Consider the following 15,099-nt stretch of genomic DNA (forward strand, 5'->3'; position numbering starts at 1 on the left):
CCGGTTCCCAGCTTTCCCAAGCAAAAAGCTTTTTGTAAGACACGAATTGTGATGCCGTTTTCTCCTAGTTCCGCAACTGTGTTTTGATACAGACCCAGTGTAAAGGAAGTGTTGAGAGTCTTTTCAGCCTAATTTGGGCACGAAAGATCAGCGGTGGATAAACTAACTAATGTCCCAAAGGTACTTTTTCAAGAGGCAACTGGACTTTCTGCTTCCAGAAAGTTCAGTTACCTCTTTAAAAAGAGCCTTTAGAACAGCCTGACCTTGGATGACTGAGCATCTCCATAGACATTTTATGCAGATGTTATCCTATCAAAGTCAGAAACCTTCACTTCCAACCGCCCACCTTCCCAGGGTCCTGCTCTCCGTAGCAGGGTGTTGTACATCATTCACTTGCAGAAAATTTGCTCCAGTTGTATGTAACTTTGCTTGGAAAGCCCACTAATTGAGTAGAATTTGTTTTCAAGTCAGTTTGCCTATGACTCAGTTCGCTGCTGCTAAGGGAAAATGATGGACCTTGAATAACGTTCTCAATTTAAACCAGTATGTCTGAGAAAAGGTTAGCATGAGAAATATTTGATTGATGCTGTTGGCTGTCTTTAGATCATCTTCTGTGACTTGTAACTGCAAATGATTGTTTCATGAAACATGCTAGAATTCTGCTTGCAGCAGAAAGATTTAACATGGTTGATTTTATTAGAAGTTTAGAAATTATTATTGAAATGGTTTTCTAAATCATTGACATGGCATAGCAATAGAAACTATTATTTACCACAATTAGCCAACTAAATATACCCAGAGCCAGCCTGTTACATTGGACCAGGATTAAAGAACTTTGGGTTCTCATCCAACCTTAACCTGTGGAAATGTTTTTGTTTTCAGTCAAATCTGTTTAAGCCCCTAATCTGTGTGAAATTTTTCAAAGCCAACAATCCTCTTGTATATTCAACAAAAAATACAAATCCAATTTATAGCTAAACTGTTTTAAGGGATATTCATTCATTAATTTCAATAAAGCTTGCCAGTCCAGAGGTTCTTGATCTTTAAAGAAAGTCAAATAATAAAAAAAAGTCCAAAGTGATTAAGAGGTGAGCCTTTTAAGAGTCCATAGAGGCAAATTTAATGCTATAAGCACAATGGAATTCTGTGATTCTGAGCTGATTAACAAGCTGATTGCAAAGACACATTTCCTGCCTCCTTTCAAAAATGCAGCTGTATGTAGTACATATGGGCAATCTAACTTGGCCACCCAATTCCTGCAGTTGGATGCTCTTTTTTTGGCTACAATGTATTCCATTCTCTTCACTTCACCATGTATAAGTAAAAAGGTAGGTTAAAAAAATAATACATGGTCATAAATGCTCAGGTTCCTCATGCAGTACACTACTATCTTTGTCAAATTTTCTTTAATGGTAGATATCATTTTCAATCTCATTTCATTTCTAACTTGATGAATTTTTCATGTTTTTTTAATCCAGCAATTTACCTGTGGCTTTTTATTAGATCTGTCAAAAGTACTCCTCAAAGTGGGAGAAAAAAGCCCAGTTAAATACGAATACAATTTTATACATTCAGTTGTCCCCCCCACCCCTTTTCAGTTTTAGAGCATGAAATTAAGTGTGAATCATGTAATAACTTCTGTTTTGGCATGTAATATAGGTAACAATTTAAATTTCAAATGGCTTTTTAATGTTTGAAAAAACACATGGGCATATTCCTTTTCCAAAGGCCCAGATTGTTGGGGGCAATATGCTGACTCTGTAAACTGCTTAGAGAGGGCTGTAAAACACTGTGAAGTGGTATATAAATCTAAGTGCTATTGCTTAATGTCTTTTTTTTTAATTTGCAGATAGAGGAGGCTGGACAGGTGTTCCTCTTGCTGAAGAAGAACTATCGAATTTCACGTAATGTGCGACTAGCTTGGTTTCTCGGTCGTTTGCATCAGGTTGTCTGCTCGATGTCTGAAGCTGAATTGGTGAGAAAATTTTATTGCAAAGTTTCTGAACATTTTTTGTAATCTGAGAGAAGCAGAAAGGGGTTAGTTCTTGTGATTTTAGGAAGAATAATTCATATATGGAATGCTGTGATTTCTTTCAGTTTTTGCTTTTAGCTTTGTCTCTTAGATTTTTGTTTTGTTTTGTTGAAGGCAAAGTCAGATAGTGAGTTAGATATTCTCAGCATTCTACCAAACAGCTGGCAACCTGATGAGCCTTTGCAAACTAAGCCGTACCTCCTGGTGCCTTCAACACATGTCACTTTCCTTGCACACCGGTACCGTTTTGTGATTGAACTGGATTTGAGTCCATCTACAGGGATTGTAGTAAGTATATTAATCTCTCCAAGTTGTATTTTGAGTTTCTCAATATTTTTTTTCCTTTGGCTGAGAGTACTTCCTGTTCAGAACTCCCAGAAATATATCCTCTATGAAGAGAAACCTGCCTATTTTTTTAAAAAAAAAATCTAGGTTACATTTATGGAGATGTTTAATCTGCATATCTTCATAGGTGAAAATTATTATGAGTTCCAAATATTTAAAATATAAAATTTGCAAGACCTACTTCCAGGTGACTGGAGAGAATTACTTCTGAGATAAATTAAGGAAAACTTGCATATCCTCTTTTTTTTTTTCCAGGATGACTCTCCTGGGGAGATAATTTTTGATGAAGTCTTCTATGCACTCTCAAGGTGTTTAGGAGGATTGTTAAAGCCCTTTAGAATCCCAGGTTCTGATATTATATTCCAGCCTGAGATTTTCATCACTATCCAAGCATATTCTTCTATCATTAGCCTACAGATGCATCAGGTAATACTTATATCTTCAGTTTTGAGATGTTTATGTGAAATGCCTAAACTGTTTAGAGTTAAAATGACTTGTTGCCAAGGAATAAGACGATGAATTGTAATCTCCAGCATTTAAAATGGACTAGGTATCCTGAATTACTTGTAGGCATTTTGGACTGCATTTTCTATAATCTATAACATTGACAGTATTCAGTATGTTTTATGAAAAAAACACAGTCTAAAATATTTGAAGTCAGGTTGCCTGCCTGTGTTGTAAAGAAATTGTTAACTAGAATATGTTGCATGCGGATACATCTTCTGGGTAACCTTTTTATATGCAATGAGTTTGATCAGAAGGAAAAATTGACCCAGGTAAACTTTACATCTTTGGCCTAATTATATCAAACATAGATGTAATTTAAGTTTTTGAAAATAAAAATATGTGTTGTTTAACGTAAAATGTGAGTCCTTTGTGTACTTTTGCAAAGTAGCAAAAAAATGAAGCCATAAAGAGATACAAGTTTTCAGTTTGACAAGGAAATCAACACTTTAACTACTGTTTTGCATTTTTGCATTATATTTTCTTAAGTTTTCGTGGGTACTTGCATGTATGGTATTCAGCTTTGTTCGGGTATTTTCCCACGTCATTATAGTTGTGCTTTTAAAGTTGTAGCAATATTTCGGCAGAATCTCATCTGCCATCATCAGGCTTCTGTATTGTGTTCGTCTGTGAGTCAGACTTTCACAGCCTTTTCTGTTTTAAATTTGGTGCTAGCCTACTGCTGTGCCAGAATGGGTTTTTCTTCATCCTGATTGGTTGGGAGTCTTGGTCTGTGTTTATTGGTCTTGGAGTTTGCTGTGTTCTGCTTTATTGGTGTTTCTAATATCTTCTGTCCGTTTTGTAGCTTTTTTGTTGTTGTTGTCTTGATTGACTGGCAACATTGTGTTTCCTGTATTGGAGGCTTTTAGAGCGGCTTGACTCCGGGCAAATGGACGGCTATCATTTATTAGGAAGCTCGGTTTTATCTGGGTGCCTGGTTGGGGTGTGTTTGAGCTGGAGGTATCGGGGGGGGAATCTGTTTGTGCCCGGGTGTTTGCCTAGCTTGTGGTGTGGAGATTTTTTTGTTTGAGAGTGCAGGCTTCCAAATAATTGACAGTCTGGTGGAGTCATCTCTTCTATTCATGCTTTCAGGTCTTTTTCAATCTCTATGGCTTCTCTGATAATTCTGTGGCTGGGGTTTTCTATAGTGGCTAGGGTTTTGGTGCCACTGAAGTCGATGCTATGACCTGTGGCTTTCATGTGTTGGACTAGTGAGGAAGTGTGTTCCAGCTTTTTTACTGCATTTTTGTGTTCATCTAGGTGGGTACTTATTCTTCTATTAGTCTGTCCAATGTATGTGGCAGGGCATGATGCACAGGGGACTTCATATATGCCTTGGTTTTCCTGGTCAATTTTATCTTTGGAGTTTCTTAGGATGGCTGCTATTTTTCTGTCTGTTTTGAAGGCAGTCTTGATGTGATGCCTGTGTAGTATCTTACTGATTTTGTCTGTAGTACCTCTTATGTAGGGCAGGACAGCTGTTCCATAGGTCTGTTCATCTTCTAGGTCTCCATTATGTCTCAGTGTGCTTTTGTGGATCAAGCCGGTGATTTTGCTTTTGTGGAAGCTGTTAGCTGTCAGTACTTAATCAGGGTGGCATAGTTCAGTCTTTATGTGTGTCTTGTCTGCCAGGTGTCTGGTTCTGGCGATTAGTGTTTTGATCACGGAGTTTATCTGTGCTGGGTGGTGGTGGGATTGGGCGTTGAGGTAGCAGTTGGTTTGTGTTTTCTTCTGGTAAATGGTGCGTCCTAGTGTGCCATCTGTTTTTTTGTAGATTAGTACATCTAGGAATGGTAGTTGTTTGTTTGTTTCCGTTTCCATAGTGAACTTGATTTTGGGGCATGTGCTGTTTAGGTGTGTTAGGAAATTGTTTAGGTTTTCTTTTCCGTGGGGCCAAATCACAAATGTGTCATCAATGTATCTTAACCATAGTTTGGGCTTGTGGGTGGCATTAGCTAGGGCTCTGGATTTGAATTCTTCCATGAACAGGTTTGCAATGATGGGTGACAGTGTGATCCCATAGGGGCTTCTTCAATTTGCTTGTATCTTTGTCCTTTGTATATGAAATATGTGTTGGTTAAGCAGTGTTCTGCTAGTTCCATGAGGTGTTTGGCTGGTTGGTATTTATTTTTCATGATTCAAAGAGTTTCTTTTATCGGGACTTGAGTGAATAGTGAAACCATGACGAAACTTACAAGCAGATCTTCTTAATCCACGTGTAGATCTTTGATCATTTCCAAGAAGTGGTGTGAGTTTGTACATGTGAAGCTGCTGCTTCAGCACGGGGCTGTAGCTGCTTTGCTAAGTGTTTAGCTAGGTTTTGTAGTGGTGCTCCTCTGGAGCTGACTATGGGTCTGAGAGGTATGCCTTCTTTGTGTATTTTTGGGAGGCCGTATAGTTTGGGGCATCTGGAATATTTTTCTCTTGGGATGATCATCTGTTGGATCTCTTTGCTCATGTGGCTGGTTATAATTTTCTTCTTGGTTATTTTTTCTAGATATGTGTTTATGTCCATGTTTATGGGTTTGTATGTGGAGTCTTGGAGTAGGTCTGTCAATTTTGTTTCGTAGTCTTTTTTATCCATTATTACTGTGGCATTACCTTTATCTGCTGGAAGTATGATTATGCTGCTGTCGTTCTTTAGGGCTTGCAGGGCTTTTAGTTCCTCTTTGTGCAAGTTGCTTTTGGGTGGTTTGCTTGTGCACTTGGTGTCTTATTCTATCAGCTTTATCTGTATTTAATTTAGTTAGGCTGGATTCTATTGCACATATGATGGATTCTGTGGGGATTTTGGGGGGTGCTATAGCATAATTGAATCCTTTGGTTAGGACATCAGTTTCTGTTTTGGTGAGTTCTCTGTTGGAAATGTTATATACTAATTGTTTCACGTGTTGTTGTGAGTTGTTGGGGGCTTTCTTGTCATGTTCTAATTTCTTTAGTTTCTTCAAGAGTTTGTTATTTTTGTGAGTGGTTTAAGTTTTAGCTGTCCAAATTGTAAGTTGTTTTATCTTGTCCCAAAGTAGAGGGTGGATTTTGCTGCTCAAGGTGTAGTGTTAGCAAATCTTTGTTTAACTGATCCAATTGGAATCTCTTTCTGTGGAGCTGGTTCCTGAGTAGAGCCATTTCAGTTCTTTTCAGGATACGTTTAGTAGCTGCTGTGCTGTCATGAAATGTTAATTTGAAGCATGTTGGTGTTGTATTGTTGTCTCTGCAGCTGCGTAGGAATTTGAGGTCACATAGTATTCCTGCTCTTTTAACTTCTAGCTTCTTATAGGTTTTGGTCTGGCTGTTTATTTCCTCCCCGTAGAGGTCTGATATTTGTTTTCTTAAGTTTTCACAGGTACTTACATGTATAGTATTCAGCTTTGTTCAGGTATAGAAAAGATTACGAAACAAAATTGACAGACCTACTCCAAGACTCCACATACAAATCCATAAACACGGACCCAACCACATATTTGGAAAAAATAACCAAGAAGAAAATTATAACCAGCCACATGAGCAAAGAGATCCAACAGACGATCACCCCAAGAGATAAATCTTCCAGATGCCCCAAACTACAAAACAGACAGAAGATATTAGAAACACCAATCAAGCAGAACACAGCAAACTCCAAGACCAATAAACACAGACCAAGACTCCCAACCAATCAGGATGAAGAAAAAACCATTCTGGCACAGCAGTAGGCTAGCACCAAATTTATGGCAGATGAGATTCTGCTGAAACGTTGCTACAACTTTAAAAGCACAAGTATAATAATGTGGAAAAATACTTGAACAAAGCTGAATACCATAAGTATGTAATGTATGTATGTATGTATGTATGTATGTATGTATGTATGTATGTATATGTTTGAATCTGCTTTTTAAAAATGTTCTTTGATAATTAGTGAACTGATAGTTTCCTTTTTTAATTTTTGGGGGTTTTGTTGGTATAACACGGGGTGTAAAACTGGTGGCCTGTGGGCTGGATGTGTCATGCGCAGGCCAACCCACCCCAGCTCTATGAAGGGGAAAAATATCACAAATGTCATGTGATGGCAACATGACGTGGCGAGTTTGATACCCCGGTGTAACACTTGCAGGATTTCATTGCCAAATCAAACCCACAGATTTTTTTTTCCCCGTGGCCCAGGTGCTGTTCCAAGGTTGCCTGTCAAATGGAACAAAGACAGAAACCTTTTTGAACCAGGTTTATACACAATTGTGCGCCTTTGAAAACAAAGTGGCTGAGATGCTCCAGCACCAATATGAGGCCAAAACTCAGGTGAGAAGCCGTAGTAACTGTTTTCTTCTTGAATGAGTGGGAAATTTCTTCATATTCTTTCCCTGTTGTGGACTTTTTCTGTTTTTCCCAGCAGTCCATATTAGGACCTTCGGGGGGGGGGGGAACTAATTTTTCTACACATGGATTTTATTGAAGCTGACTTAATAAGGCTTGCAAAAAATGGTTTTGCTATATACTCTGCTTAATTAATTTGCTTGCCCATACATGGCAAATTGATCAGCTAAAAAGGAAAGGGAAGAAAACCAATGTATAAATTCAGACGCAAATTAGAAATGTCTAATAAATAATCTATTATAAATAATAGTATAATATATTATGTACAAGATAGTACAATAATAAAACATGTAATTATACATTATATAAATTCAGATTCTATTTCCATTTTATTCTGTTCTAATCTAGAGCCCCTTATGCAAATTATAGTGTCTTAGCCTATGGTGTACTGATGACATGTTCTGTTTTAGAAGTTTCCAAAAAGGAATACTGAGATACTATGTTTAATATGCTGTGAATGTATTGAAATACTATAGAATGTTACATCTTTTATGATTTATGTAAATAGTCTTAATTGTGTAAAAGAAACTGGCTTTAATTATTTCAATACTTTATTGGAATATAAAACTTGAAGGTACCTGGAGTGGATGATAACGTGCTTCATATACCCTGGAGTTCAGAAGTAATAGTTGTTAGTACTTAATAGTAGTGTATAAAATTGTTGCCTGAAAGGGTAAGACATATGAACTTGTTAGAAGGAACCTAATAATTAAAATCAAGGGCATATTTAGAGCTCTAAAATAGAGATTTATTGTTTTTTTATTATTGCCCTGATTATTATGCTGATAGTGGGAAGCTCTTTCACGTTTATTGAGGATCAGAATAATTCTAGCCTTGCTTCAAATGACTCCTATATGGCAAATAGTGGAGCAATAGAAACAGTTCTCTAGAATAAGCTAGGTCCATGTTGGTGAACCTATGGCACGTGTGCCAGTTGTGGCATGCAGAGCCATCTTCGCTGGCACGTGAGCCGTCACCCTGGAGCAAGTCCACTGCGCATGCACGTCCGCCACCCACCTGCCAGCTGATTGTCGGGAAGCTGCTGCACATGTGCAGGGGGTGGGGGTGTGCGGAAGATGCACAAGCATGCGCAAAAAGGCACGGGATGCGCAGGGGGGTCACGCACGCATGCGCAGAGAAACGGAACGCATGCGCATGGGGTGTGGGGATGTTGGCATGCGTGCGTGCACACACTTTTGGCACGCAAAGACGGAAAGGTTAGCCATCACTGAACTAGGTGAATGGGTATGTTTGGAGGCATGTCTTATAGGATGTTGAGTCGAAAGAATTTTTGAAGGCACTACATTTTGCTAGCTTAGCAAATATACATGTCTATGCTCCCCACCTGCACCTTCCAAAGAGACAGAAGAGTGGAGCTGAGGAGCCTTGCGGCAACTGCCGCTGGGAGAAGCAGAGGCAGAAAGGGGGCTTTGCTCTCCTTGGGGGGCAGTGCCCCTTGGCCGCCACTCCAGGAGCTTCTCAGCAGGCATCTGCCTACAGGACTGCCACCCTCAATTAATTGGGGGGAGGGGAGGGGGAGAAAGTGGGAGCTCCTTTGCCTCCCATCTCTTTGAGGCTTCGATGTCCCAGTTCTTCGACTCTTCACGGGACATCGAAGCCTCGGAGATGCAGGCAAAGCCGCCGCAGCAGTAGCGCCCGAGTTGTCTTAGCATGTTCGGTTAGTTCAGAATTGCCCTACCCATAGAAGGAAATACTGGAGGAGGAGGAGGCAGTAGTGGAGAAACAAGCAACTCAGCGCTACCACTGCAGCCGAGGCTTCGATGTTGGGAGAGGCAGTGAGGGCTGGAGGAGGTGAGAGCTGCGCACGGCTCTGTCTCCCTTTCCTTGCCTGCCTGCATGTGGGCGTGGGGGGAGGGGAAAGGAAAGAGAGAGGCGGGAGCCATTCAAAGCTACAGAACTAATGGGGAGAGCTAACAGTCGGTGCTGGGGGAGGGGACTGTTGTTGCCGCCGCCGCCATATGTAGGAGCTGCTTGGCACATGCAACTCAAGGACCTGACTCTGGGGTCCCTCAAAGAGCCGGGAGGCACGAGAACTGCATGGCCCAGATCAATTGCTTTCAGGGGCCATTTCTTCTGCGGCCCACCAAAATTTTTCCATGGCCCACCAGTGGGCTGCAGCCCACCGGTTGGCGACCACTGGTTTATAGCATCAGAAGGATATGGTCTCAAACAGCAGGCAGAGCCCATATAGTGAAGAAGGTTTCAAGAATTTGACTTGCAAGGAAGCTGGGTAAAAGGGTAAACCTGCTTTTTCCCAACTCCCTCTCTCTTTGGAATGCTCACCCCAGATATGATAATTAGCAAAAAGGAAATTAATATTTGAATTTACATTCATTGGCGAGGAAGGAATTGTAAAAATAAGTGGGCACACAATGGAGACTACACAGTGAAAAGAATGTGCCCAGCTGTTCTCATTGAAGAGTCAATAAAGTCCACTTGGGCCAAAATAGCCTTCATTGTGAAATTGATTATATTTGTCAGAATTGTGCAGCATGCTGAGTCAGCCAGGGAATCTAACCAATTTCAGTCACAGCTGAGTTTATTAATTTGCACTGGAGAGAAAAGCAGCTCAGGAAGAGAGAACTTATTTGGACAATGTCTTTGAGAAGGGAAAAATGGATCAGTCACAGACAACACGCACTAACTTAATGGCAGATGCATGACTAAAAGATGCTGTGAAAGTTGTAAATGCAGGCATTGGTTGCAAAATTACTGTTATATCACTGTTGTAATTTGCAAATGATCACTGTCTGGAGCAGTCACTGAATAAGGAGTACTTGTTATCTTCATTCTTACAGTGGGTAGGAACTTGGTGAAAGAAAGCTGGCTTGCGTGGTATATTCACAAGTATTTACAGTACTCTTTCCTGCTCCCTGTTATTCTCTATTGCTGATTTTCCTTTGCAATTTCCAGAGCATTTCCCCATATTTGTTTAGAAAGCTGAAAACCTTTCTCAGCAAAGGATCAGTAACAGTGAACGGGAGAGAGTGGCTTGATGGAGATGAGCTCAAATAGTATCTATAACAGTAGCTAGCAAAAGTTGATGACTCTAGTTTTTCCTAACTGAAATCCTACTATAATTGTTCTGTTGGTTGTTTTGCTGACATTTTCATTCAAAGAGGTTTCAAGAGGTACAGTTTCTATTAATACTTATATTTGGCAATATATTTTTTTTGGTATCTCAAACATTTCTTAGTATAAAGACACTAGGCTGTCTTAACTATAGGTTATGGTCTAGCCACCATTGTGCTCAGGCAAACTTTCCTCTTGGGAATAGTATACTATAAAATTTTGTCTCAATGTTTTTAGTGCTAAACAAAATAAACAGAAATAGATGCTGCTGAAAACTAGCTGTAGAATATAAGTACATACCAACCCCAGCTACTGATTTTTTTAAAGTGAAAATGTTATTCATTATACAGCAGACAAGGTTATTGAAGAAAACAAGCAAAGTCTGGGGAAATTCTGAAACAGTTATCGGTTCAAAGGAAACCAGCTTTAGCCACCTAAAATATATTGAAGTCTGGTTTAGTGAAAAAGCAAGCTACTCAAGGTAATACATTGTATTGCAATCACAAAGCAACAGAGTTAGAACAATCGGGAGAAAAAGAAGTGAAAACTTTCAGCTGATGAAAAATCCAGTGAGAAAATACACTCCTCATTTGTGTCCATTCACAAATTAGATGGTAATTAAACATTTTCTGATCACTACACACACTTGCATCCAATTTTTGTCTGCCTGGCAAACACAAGCTGGGGTGAAAGTAATGTTGGAATAGGTGTACAAGAGACCTTTATCTAAATGAGATGGCAGCAACCAGTAATCTTTGCAATAGGTCTTCTCTGTGTGTCACATGTTTGCTTAGAGGCCACTTGACTTCAAATTTAGGGAACAGAATGTGGTTGTTAAATGAGAGGTTTGTATAGTTTTGATTAGCGCTATTATGACAGATGAAAATAGCAAACGCTACGCAACAAGACAAATTAGGACAGAAGTATTTAAAATTTTAAACCATCCAGCCCCAACTATTCTAAATGCTATCATTAATTGTAATTTCATAAACAGAAAAACCAACACATTCTATAAAGGTTCACCAAGCCTGGGAAAATCCAAAAAGCCACTAGATTGCTTGAAGTATGGAAAGACATTAGATCAGATGAGATTGGTCCAGAAATATATTTCTTCAAAAGATACTCTGCCCTGATATCTTGATTTCTATATTTGAAGTTTTATTCAGGAAAATATGGAAGCTGAAATCTTGTCAAAAACATTAAAAATTGTGATTTCTGTTTACACAACAAAGAAAAAAACATAACCACACAGATATTTCTCTGCTGGGTGCTATATTAGTATACAAAATTATTGAAAAATATTTCTCGACTAATTTGAAAGTGATAAAAGAACTAAAAAAAATCAAGTTGGGTTTAGATCTGCACCTATAGTTGCAATGATTGAATATTGGAATTGTAGTTTAAATTTTCTCAAATTTATATGGTATTTATTCAAAGCAACAGTTGATAGCATGCACTATGACAGCATCTTGGGTCAAGCTTCTAGATATGGAATTACACCTAAAACACACCGAAGTTTTTTTTTTTTTTTTTTAAATCATAATGCAAACTATTAGTTTGAATGACAACATATGGAATCCACAGTCAAGATTTTTCCATTAAAACTGCACTCCTCAGTAGAATGGTATCACCTCTTGCTACTTTTATTCAATATACACATGGATTATATTTTGGGAAAACGTATTGCCTGGAAAGGCTGGTGACACTCTTATGCATTAATCCAGTTCAATAATTACAAATTTAATCTCTATTCTTAATATGGTCATCCTAGCCAACACTTGAGAAGAGCTACAAGAAAGTATTAATCATGGTCTGTATATAGGAAGGCAAACAGTTGCATAGGAAGGGGTCTCAAATTATCCTGGAAGTTGGCAGATAGATGAAGACCTGTTATGTAAGTAAAACTAGATGTACCCATCATTATTTAGACCAATGAATGTTGATCAGGTTCAAGTGTTCAGATTATCTTCAAGGGCAGCCTCAGGTAGAGCCCATATAGAGAGAATTCCAGTAATCCAGTTGTATTAAATGGATCAAGTGGTCAGTGAAAACTGACTTTTGAGAGGAATTAATAAAAAAGGCTTGAGGTACCTGTAATGAAAAATGCAAACTTCTGAAGTATAGTTAATAGAGTTCCTTCTGTTCTTGCAGGCAGACTTGTCATCTCTTAACCAGGAGCATGTTTGTGACTCTCAGGAAATGCCAGGGAAGAAGTTGGGGGTTTCAATGGTTACAGCTGATGTTGGGCTTGTCAGTATGATTCGACAGGGAATTTTGGCATTGCAGCTGCTTCCTTCCAACTCCACTGCAGGTGAGTGGTACCTTTTTAAAAACTGTTTTGGAGTTCATCTCTTCTGTTTAAATAGATAAAGGGAGAAAAAGAAGGGAAATTAAGTTAGTCTTGTCTACTCTTGTCTGGATTCAATTGTTAAATTTCTATCCTATCTTTCCTCCAAGAGCAGCAAAATATATAGCTTACTCTTTTATTTTTCCTCTGTAGTAATAACTATGGCATTTGCAATATTGCAAGGTTTTGCTTTGCTTCCCTGAGCCTAGAAGTAAATTAACTCCAATGCAGAGTGTTTTTGAGCTCTTTGTTTAGGAATGCTTGTTGAAGTATTTCTGTAGTTTCCAACCACCTGCAACAAGCCTTTTGCTCTGAGCGCAGTGCAGATGATTGCTGCAATGATCTAATTGTGAATGAATAACAGATTAACAGTTGGAAGGGAGCTTGGAGGTCTTCTAGCCCAATCCCCTGCTCAAGCAGGAAACACTATGCCATGCTGGACAAAGGGCTGTCCAGAATCTTCTTGAAAACTTTCAGTGATGGGAACATCCACAACTTCTGGAGGCAAAAGCTGTTTCACTGATTATTCTCACTGTCTGGAAATTTCTCCTTGTAGTTATTATAGATGTTCTATGTAAAAGTAGTAAAACTACAGTTGTAGTAAAACTACAGTTGTAGTATTATGAAATGCATGCTGGAAATCAGAGTTGGAGAGGGGAAATATGTACTGTAAATAATTCAGTGCCATCAGACTTATTTAATTGCAAAAGGCTAATAGGATCTAATTTAGAATATAAAAATTACAGTGGACCAGCAAGTTCTTTTTAAATTTTAGATTGGTCTTTTCATCAATTTTGTTTTATATGTATCTTGTTATAGGTGCAGGAAAAGGGCCATTGCTGTTTTCTAGTTATTTTTCCTCAGCTTTGTCACTTGCAAATTTCTCTCAGAACTTAATTCTTGCCTTCCATGATGGAATGTTCACTCATGTCTATTTAGTGCTTATAATTGTTGTTGTTATTTGAAGGGATCATTGTGATCACAGATGGTGTTACCAGTGTGCCAGATGTAGCAGTCTGTGAGACTCTGCTCAATCAACTACGCAGTGGGACTGTAGCCTGCTCTTTTATTCAGGTGCTGTAGAAAGTACATGGGCTGTGGTGCACGATTGCATATTTATGAATGTACTGTAGTTATTCATAAAGACTAAAGACAGAAGCCATCTGCCTCTAATGGCAATATGAAAGCTAGTGCTTGCTTATTAAATGTATTGATCTTTTCAGTATTTGGTTATAACGGAAGGAGAAATTATTTATGATGATAGCAGGAATCTAGCTGTAGTACTAGTTAGTTCTATGAGCAAATGCTGATTCATGGTTTGATCATTAAGGTTGTAATCCACAGTTACTTAACCAGAAGTAGTTCCTGTTAAATTTAGTGGATCTTACTTCTAAGTGGCTATCTGTAGAAGTGCACATAATGCTTTTGAATTTAAACAGTGAAATAAATCAAGTCTTGGGATATAGCTTGTTCATGTGTATGTTTATTTGTATGTGAAATGTGTACAGTATATTAATGCATGTATATATACATTATTTGGTTGAAGCTTCAGTTTTTATCAGTTACGGATAAGGTATGCATTTAGATTTATGCAAACATATAAACCCATTGGAACCTTTGCACATTTCAGTGGCAGGGCAATTTCATGCAGGAATTCAGGGTAGGGGAAGAATACTGATGGTAAGACTTGCTTCTCTCTTTCATGTTTTTCTGGTTGAAGACCAGAACCAAAGTGCTTTCCAAGAGGCAACTGGACTTTCTGGTTTTTCTTTGAAGACATTTTGCTTCTCATCCAAGAAGCTTCTTCAGCTCTGACTTCTTGGATGAGATGCGAAATATATTCAAAGAAAAACCAGAAATCCCAGCTGCCTCTTGAAAAAACACCTTTGGGACAACCATGACCTGCATGACTGAGAAACTCCATAGACATTTAGAGACCAGAGTAAACATTGGCTATGTCTAGAAATATTTTCTGTTACTACCACTGTGGCATTGAAGATATCGCTAATATCTAAAATGAAATCGAGCTAAAGTTTTCTTGACAAAGTTATTGATACTTCAGTGCATTCTTTTTCTCTTTTGTAGGTGGGAGGAGTCTATTCTTATGACTGCAGTTTTGGTCATGTTCCTAATGTTGAGCTCATGAAGTTCATTGCAATGGCAACATTTGGCACATACCTTTCCACGTGTCCTGAAGTTGAGCCTTCTAGTTTGGACATGAACGTCTACCATAAAGCTTTTCTCCCATATTCCTTTCTGCGCAGTGGGGAATCCTTGAATCCTGAATATTACTGTGGTAAGCTTACCTTCTGTGGACTTAGATGTATTTTTCAATCTTATTTACCTTATCTTCACTTGTGCCAAGAAGACAAGAATCTTCGGTCAGATTGAAATATGGGACTAAACAGTAAGTCTATTTTTGCCAGTATTAGTGAGT

The 15,099-nt window shown here is 38.7% G+C and overlaps 1 protein-coding gene across 5 annotated transcripts in view; it reads left to right on the forward strand.

Annotated features, from left to right (window-relative positions):
* Positions 1-15,099, forward strand: part of SZT2 (SZT2 subunit of KICSTOR complex) — a 74,691-nt gene that overhangs the window by 463 nt on the left and 59,129 nt on the right. For all 5 annotated transcript variants that reach the window (XR_015742847.1, XR_015742848.1, XM_087929749.1 and 2 more), the window contains exons 2-8: positions 1,850-1,975; positions 2,147-2,320; positions 2,633-2,803; positions 7,016-7,147; positions 12,467-12,626; positions 13,630-13,736; positions 14,748-14,958. Coding sequence is in view for 3 of the 5 variants with exons in the window: in XM_087929749.1 (XP_087785875.1) it covers positions 1,850-1,975; positions 2,147-2,320; positions 2,633-2,803; positions 7,016-7,147; positions 12,467-12,626; positions 13,630-13,736; positions 14,748-14,958 (1,081 nt within the window). In the remaining 2 variants the exon portion in view is untranslated. The remainder of the gene's footprint in view (positions 1-1,849; positions 1,976-2,146; positions 2,321-2,632; positions 2,804-7,015; positions 7,148-12,466; positions 12,627-13,629; positions 13,737-14,747; positions 14,959-15,099) is intronic.

Source organism: Pseudonaja textilis, chromosome 3 (genome assembly GCF_049901715.1).
Source record: "Pseudonaja textilis isolate UNSWEBS1 chromosome 3, rPseTex1.2, whole genome shotgun sequence".
In the NCBI taxonomy this organism is placed as follows: domain Eukaryota; kingdom Metazoa; phylum Chordata; class Lepidosauria; order Squamata; family Elapidae; genus Pseudonaja; species Pseudonaja textilis.